Source organism: Phocoena phocoena, chromosome 13, assembly GCF_963924675.1.
Source record: "Phocoena phocoena chromosome 13, mPhoPho1.1, whole genome shotgun sequence".
NCBI classification, from domain to species: domain Eukaryota; kingdom Metazoa; phylum Chordata; class Mammalia; order Artiodactyla; family Phocoenidae; genus Phocoena; species Phocoena phocoena.
In genome coordinates, this window is record NC_089231.1 from 47,808,087 (window position 1) to 47,816,261 (window position 8,175).

At 41.3% G+C, this 8,175-nt stretch overlaps 1 protein-coding gene across 2 annotated transcripts; it reads left to right on the top strand.

Moving 5' to 3' along the window:
• Window positions 1-6,867: 6,867 nt before the first annotated feature.
• Window positions 6,868-7,872, top strand: LOC136133008 (S-adenosylmethionine decarboxylase proenzyme-like). Of its 2 annotated transcripts, none has more exons than XM_065890091.1 (2): window positions 6,868-6,983; window positions 7,071-7,872. In XM_065890091.1, exons 1-2 carry the CDS (start codon window positions 6,868-6,870, stop codon window positions 7,870-7,872), a joined length of 918 nt encoding a protein of 305 aa, XP_065746163.1. The 2 variants fall into 2 exon arrangements, with proteins under 2 accessions (XP_065746163.1, XP_065746164.1); XM_065890092.1 differs by having other exon boundaries at window positions 6,868-6,976; window positions 7,337-7,872.
• Window positions 7,873-8,175: the final 303 nt, after the last annotated feature.

Sequence of the window (8,175 nt, forward strand, 5' to 3'; positions counted from 1 at the left end):
ATGTAAAAGGCGGCAAGGACTGGTTTAACTGAAAGCACCCAAACTATTAATCGATTGCTAAAACACTTATCTATCCTTTGTCCAAGGAAAAAGACTTTATTCAAGGAATTTCAAGCTTTGTTCAAGGAATTTCCACACTGGAGAGGATGGTCCCTGTCAATCCAGGTAAATTGTTATTGGGGGGGTCTTATCCCTGCGACCCGCCCCCCAGTCAGTGAGCACTCTAAGAGGAACCCCCTCCCTCCCAGCACATCCCCTATAACAGCCCTGGAATGAATGAAACACCAGGTCGTCTCCCCAAGACCTCTGCATTAACCCACCTCCAACAGTATAAAATATCACATGCTGTGCCTGATGTTGTAGGGATTCTTTTCAAGTATAAAGAAAATTCCTAGGAATTCCCTGGCGGTCCAGTGGTTAGGACTCTATTCTTTCACTATGGTGGCCCGGATTCAATCCCTGGTTGGGGAACTAAGATTCCACAAGCTGCAGGGCACGGCCAAAAAAAAAGAAAAAGAAAATCCCTGACCTCATTAGACTACATTTTAGACATCATATACAGCCATATCTCATACCCAGCTTCTGAACCATCCAATGTTCTATAACTCTCTTTGGAACTATACTGTAGTCAGAATTCTCCTTTCATTCATTCATTCATTCATTCATTACTTACTTACTTACTTATTGAAGACCTGCAATGTACCAGGGACTGCTTCTAGGAGCTGGGGAATCAGTGGTGAAGGAGACAGATAACAACATCCCGCTCTCAATGAGCGATTTTCTACCAGGCAGAGACATCCACAAACCAGAAAACAAATGAAGACAATCATTTCAGACAATGATTGGTGAAATAAAAATAAAGGAAGATGATGACACAAAGTGGGCTAATGTGGATAAGAAGGCTCCGTGGGGGAGGGGAAGATATTGAGCTGAACTCTGAATCTCAAGAAAGACTCAGTTGTTGTGACTCTAGGAAGATGAATTCTGCCTGTTTCTTAGCCAGGACATTTACTCATATTATTGTATAGATTGTATGCACCTGGAATACCCACGGGATTCCAAGCAGAACTCTTAAAACCCAGGTAAGAGAGAACACTTACCTTCTACTTACCTGCAGGACAACCCAGAGCATTATTTCTCAGCTGAGGGCATATTTAATTACCAAATGTTCTGCAAATGTCTTCCAAGTTGTAGACATAAAGCCACCCAAATTGCTGACTTTCAAGAACATATACTTCTTCCTTTATCCCAGAAATGCCACCTTCCTTGATGAATTTGCATCTGCAATGATTCATCATTCGTTGTAATTTACAATTATTTTCTTAAGTTCTTCTAAATGACCAGCTACCTGCAAAGCGTGCTTGCTTTTATTCCATTAGCTAACTAACTTCAGTGCTCCACAAGCAATACTGTGCTTGAGAAAAAAATGCAGCAGTGCTGCTAGTTCACTGTTCAGGCAACCACAGCAGCCAGATTGAGAAATGATTACTTTAGCTTGTGGCCTACAAGAAAAGACTTCAGATCACGTATTAATTGTTTAAATGTTGTTCTTAAGCCCCTTTTAGCCTTATGGCAAACCCAGAGGCCAGGTAGAAATGAATTCTTAGAAGATGGTTTTGTTCAAAGGCATGAAAGTTTACCATTGCCTTTTCCCCCCATGTCACATCTGGACACCTCCATTCTGGTTACTTAGGTGTCTGACGGTTTGTCAGAAGGCTAGCCATAACTTAGGTGGAAAACTGGACTCCATTAAAAAAACATTAAAAGCTGAGAGGGAGGCAAGTTGATGTGGCATGGCTCCCAGCAATAAGGAAGCAAAAGTGCACACTGAAGCTTAGAAATAGAAAGTGATGTCCTCATAAAAACATGGCTCCAGGCTGGTGTGCCACTAGAAATTCCTCTGTCAGTTTAGAATATTTAGCTCTAAGGGATTTCGACTTTCAAATGTATCTCTGGATGCAAAATAGGCTGCACAGGAGGATATAGCATTGAAGAAGGGAAAGAAGAATTGCCCCCAATTACAATCAGTTTACGTGACGCTGAAGATTTTTTTTTTTCAGGTAGCATATTTGATCAGAAAGCATGCAAGTGGGTCGGATGAGCTACCTCGCTGACATCAAGTGATCCGCTGGCCTTCATAACTAGAAAACGTTGCTGAGAACGGATAGACCAAAACAATATTAAAAGCTTCAGCACGACTGGTTATCAAGGGAAACTTTCAGCCTAATTGGAAAGCTCAGAGCTTCAGGCGTCTGAAAGTTTTGGTTTGGGGCTCTTCCGAGGCATTCCAATGCAGTATTTGCAATCAATAATGGGATGCTACTCACAGCACCATCACGAGGCTTATGAAGTCCCCTGAGATTTGTATTTGACTTGTTAAACTGTAAAAAGAGTTGGAAAAACAAACAGAAAAGAAATATCTCAGTCCCTAGCTGCCCAAACATAAAACAATCAAACAAACTCTGGCAGTCAAAACTGGAAATGGCAAAATGGAAAATACATACAGATGCATTTTCATGCACAGAACGTGAGCATCTTGGATGACCTTCCTTAGTGTGATCTATCCTTCTGGGTGTTAGGCAAAGAGATCACCTCTCCAGGCAGATTGAATTATGTGCTAAGATTGAGTTATGATGATGTAGATTATCCCCTGAAACCTACAGACATGAGGTTTCTTCTCCCCCAACAGATTATGGTATTTTCAGCCCAACTTAGCTACAAGCAGTAGGTTACGAACACCAGTTAAAGCATCCCAAGAAGATTCAGAACAGTCCCTTCCTCAGAGCGACTGTCCTCTGCACTTGGAAAACATAACAATTTTCTTAACCAACCTCTTTGCTCAGAACGGAGCAGCAGAATCTTCATATCCTGGAAATGTCGACGTTTATGGAATTGTGTGCTCCAGAGAACTTCCCCTGAAATCACCAGGGAGGGTTGAAAGGGAACAAGTCCAGGACAAGTTCTTTACTGGGTTTGGATTTTCCTTTTCCCCCAAAGGTTCACCCAGATGCCTTCATCAGCGGTTTGAAAGGGAACATAGGAGATCTGAGCGATCTAGTGAGCGACAGGCAAGGAGCTGAAGAAGTGGAAGTGCACATCCAACCCAGCACCTGCTCCTGCCCTCTGGAGTAAAACATCAACTTCTGGAACCAGAAGACAAAAGCCTCCTTCGTGTCCAGGATAAGAGAGAGACAGACCTCAGTATGAACCTAAAGACACATCTTTACCCACATTTTAATATTTCTGAAATCAAAATACATCTTAGAATCGCTGCCGACCAGGAGTCGTTGGCCATAGTAGTCATTGCCTGCAGACAGGCATAAAACTCGTGGAACGGCCCAGAAGGGAATTCTAGAGATAGTCGTGGAGGAACCTTTTAGGAAATGCTACATCACCCATGCTCTGGATGACACAGAGGACGAGCCTGCACAGCGAAACATGAATATTGCAGACTTCAAGTTGGAAAATAATTCATAAGAGTCACACTCTGAAAATGAGGTTTTGTAAAGTCCTTAGCCAATTTACTTCATTTTTAGTTTTCTTTCTACATAGGCACAAGAGATACATAGGAGCGAAATCAATGCCAAAATAAGTATAAGATCCTTTCCAATAAAAATTCTAAGGCATAAAATAATCACTGTGCTACAGTTGTAGGAGTACTTTCTGTTTTCTTAGTGGCACATAAAATCATAGCGGGTCTCACAACCGATGACGTCTGAAATTCAATGAAATACAAGATTTGTGTCACCCAGAATAGTTTACTTAACAGCCCTGAACTTCAGATCTCTCTTCTGAAAAAGATCATAACCTCTACCTCCTTAGAGAGATGGGGGCTGACCCAGTAGCTAGCCCCAGCAGAACTCACAGAAGTCTATGTGCCACAGGGTCTATCCCCAGTCAAGGGAAGTAACTATTATTCTCTAGCCATTTATCTGCTTCAGCCACAATACAAATACCGTAAACAATCTCATTTACTCACCACTGTGTGGTTTCCTTTGCTTCTTTAACTTGCCAACTCTGTACCAGGTGGACAAAACCCCACAGATACCTATAAGGCCTTGATGACAAGAGTATTTTTTGGTGATCATCTGTGAAGCAAATGAAATGAAAGGACTATTTGATCCAGTGTTCTAATGACAGAATGATTGTAACATCAAAATCCAATTGTTTTTTGTTTTTAATAAATTTATTTATTTATTTTGGGCTGCAATGGGTCTTTGTTGCTGCGCGCGGGCTTTCTCTAGTTGCGGCGAGCGAGGGCTACTCTTCGTTGCAGTGAGCAGGCTTCTCACTGTGGTGGCTTCTCTTGTTGTGGAGCACGGACTCTAGGTATGTGAGCTTCAGCGGTTGTGGCATATGGGCTCAGTAGTTGTGGCACACAGGCTTAGTTGCTCTGTGGCATGTGGGATCTTCCCGGACCGGGGCTCGAACCTGTGTCCCCTGCACTGGCAGGTGGATTCTTAACCACTGCGCCACCAGGGAAGCCCTTTTTTTTTTTTTAAACATCTTTATTGCAGTATAATTGCTTTACAATGTTGTGTTAGTTTCTGCTGTATAACAAAGTGAACCAGCTATATGTATACATATAGCCCCATAGCCCCTCCCTCTTGTGCCTCCCTCCCACCCTCCCTATCCCACCCCTCTAGGTGGTCACAAAGCACTGAGCTGATCTCCCTGTGCTATGCGGCTGCTTCCCACTAGCTATCTATTTTACATTTGGTAGTGTACATATGACCACGTCACTCTCTCACTTTGTCCCTTCGTCCCAGCTTACCCTTCCCCCTCCCCGTGTCCTCAAGTTCATTCTCTAAGTCTGCATCTTTATTCCTGTCCTGCCCCTAGGTTCATCAGAACCTTTTTTTGATTCCATATGTATGTGTTAGCATACAGTATTTGTTTTTCTCTTTCTGACTTACTTCACTCTGTATGACAGACTCTAGGTCCATGCACCTCAAATCCAATTGTTTTAAATACCACTCAAGGTAAAAGTATGAGATTAGATCACTCCCTAACACCATACACAAAAATAAGCTCAAAATGGATTAAAGACCTAAATGTAAGGCCAGAAACTATCAAACTCTTAGAAGAAAACATAGGAAGAACACTCTATGACATAAATCACAGCAAGATCCTTTCTGACCCACCTCCTAGAGTAATGGAAATAAAAACAAAAATAAACAAATGGGACCTAATGAAACTTCAAAGCTTTTGCACAGCAAAGGAAACCATAACCAAGACCAAAAGACAACCCTCAGAATGGGAGAAAACATTTGCAAATGAAGCAACTGACAAAGGATTAATCTCCAAAATTTACAAGCAGCTCATGCAGCTCAATAACAAAAAAACAAACAACCCCATCCAAAAATGGGCAGAAGACCTAAATAGACATTTCTCCAAAGAAGATATACAGATTGCCAACAAACACATGAAAGAATGCTCAACATCATTAATCATTAGAGAAATGCAAATCAAAACTACAATGAGATATCATCTCACACCAGTCAGAATGGCCATCATCAAAAAATCTAGAAACAATAAATGCTGGAGAGGGTGTGGAGAAAAGGGGACACTCTTGCACTGCTGGTGGGAATGTGAATTGGTTCAGCCACTGTGGAGAACAGTATGGAGGTTCCTTAAAAAACTACAAATAGAATTACCATATGACCCAGCAATCCCACTACTTGGCATATACCCTGAGAAAACCAAAATTCAAAAAGAGTCATGTACCAAAATGTTCATTGCAGCTCTATTTACAATAGCCAGGACATGGAAACAACCTAAGCGCCCATCATCGGATGAATGGATAAAGAAGATGTGGCACATATACACAATGGAATATTACTCAGCCTTAAAAAGAAATGAAATTGAGCTATTTGTAATGAGATGGATAGACCTAGAGTCTGTCATACAGAGTGAAGTAAGTCAGAAAGAAAAAGACAAATACCGTATGCTAACACATATATATGGAATTTAAGGGAAAAAAATGTCATGAAGAACCTAGGGGTAAGATAGGAATAAAGACGCAGACCTACTGGAGAACGGACTTGAGGGTATGGGGAGGGGGAGGGGTGAGTTTTGACAGGGCGAGAGAGAGTCATGGACATATACACACTAACAAACGTAGTAAGGTAGATAGCTGGGGGGAAGCAGCCGCAAGGCACAGGGATATTAGCTCGGTGCTTTGTGACAGCCTGGAAGGGTGGGATGGGGAGAGTGGGAGGGAGGGAGACGCAAGAGGGAAGACATATGGGAACATATGTATATGTATAGCTGATTCACTTTGTTATAAAGCAGAAACTAACACACCATTGTAAAGCAATTATACCCCAATAAAGATGTTTAAAAAAAAAAAAAAAAATACCACTCAAGGAGAATAGAAAATATATCAATTTCAAGGTGGGTAGAGGAAATTGCTTTAAAATTCTTTTAACTAAAAAAAATGTTTTAAACTTTGACAATCAGATTATAAGCCAACTAAAACACTTAAATATCTTTAAGTTGAATGGCTGAGCAATAGTTATCTTTCTGATTCTAAAAGTCTTTCTTTAGCTCCCAAAGTATGGCTGGTGACATTAGCTAGCGCTCGCTCTACTCTCTCTTATGGGGAAACAGAGGACTACAAGAGACTGAGCTGTATCTGCCCCTATTTCCAACAGACTCACGTTCAACTTTCGCTCACCAAAACAAGAAAAGAAAAAAAGCCGGGAAAATTTTATTAACCCTTTTAAAAAATAAGTTAATATAAGATGATAGCAAAAAAGGAACCTGAACTTTAGTAACACAGCTGGAACAATCCGCAGCGGCGGGAGAAGAGATTTAATTTAGTTGATTTTCTGTAGTTGTTGGTCGTTTGCTAGTCTCACAGTGATGGAAGATGCACATTTTTCTGAAGGGACTGAAAAGCTGCTGGAGGTTTGGTTCTCCAGGCAGCAACCCAACGCAAAGCAAGGATCTGGGGATCTTCGCACCATCCCAAGATCCGAGTGGGAAATACTTTTGAAGGATGTGCAATGTTCAATCATAAGTGTGACAAAAACTGACAAGCAGGAAGCTTATGTACTCAGTGAGAGTAGCATGTTTGTCTCCAGGAAACGTTTCATTTTGAAGACACGTGGTACCACTCTCTTGCTGAAAGCACTGGTTCCCCTGTTGAAACTTGCTAGGGATTACAAGGGGTTTGACTCAGTTCAAAGCTTCTTTTACTCTGGTAAGAATTTCACGAAGCCTTTTCACCGAGGGTACCCACACCAGAATTTCCGGGAAGAAACAGAATTTCTTAATGCAATTCTCCCAAATGGAGCAGCATATTGTATGGGACGCATGAATTCTGATTGTTGGTACTTGTATACTTTGGATTTCCCAGAAAGTCGGGTAATCAATCCGCCAGATCAAACCCTGGAAATTCTGATGAGTGAGATTGACCCAGCGGTTATGGACCGGTTCTACAGGAAAGATGGTGTTACTGCAAAGGATGTCACTCGTGAGAGTGGAATTCGTGACCTGATACCAGGTTCTGTCATTGATGCCACACTGTTCAATCCTTGTGGGTATTCAATGAATGGAATGAAATCGGATGGAACTTATTGGACTATTCACGTCACTCCAGAACCAGAATTTTCTTATGTTAGCTTTGAAACAAACTTAAGTCAGACCTCCTATGATGACCTGATCAGGAAACTTATGGAAGTCTTCAAGCCAGGAAAATTTGTGACCACGCTGTTTGTAAATCAGAGTTCTAAATGTTGCACAGTGCTTTCTTCGCCCCAGAGGATTGGAGGTTTTAAACGTCTTGATTGCCAGAGCGCTACGTTCAATGATTACAATTTTGTTTTTACCAGTTTTGCTAAGAAGCAGCAACAACAGCAGAGTTGATTAAGAAAAATGAAGAAAAAACGCAAAAAGAGAACACACACAGAAGAAGGTGGTGGCTGCTTTTTAGATATTGATATCAAGGGCCATTCTTTCCATAACCACCACCTTGTAGTTGCAGAAAGCCCTAGATGTAATGATAGTGTAATCATTTTGATTTGTATACATTATTATATCAAGTAGTTAGATATCTTGCATGAATGCTCTCTTCTGCGTTTAGGTATCTTATGCCACTCTTGCTGTGAAATTGAAGTCATGTAGAAAAAACCTTTCACTATTTGAAACTTTACAACACTTGTGAAAACA

Bases quoted from the DNA above. Each gene is read 5' to 3' on its own strand.
- LOC136133008 (XM_065890091.1), top strand. From the start codon at position 6,868: ATGGAAGATGCACATTTTTCTGAAGGGACTGAAAAGCTGCTGGAGGTT. The intron at 6,984-7,070 runs GTGGGAAATACT...ACTCAGTGAGAG, and splicing joins CGCACCATCCCAAGATCCGA to TAGCATGTTTGTCTCCAGGA.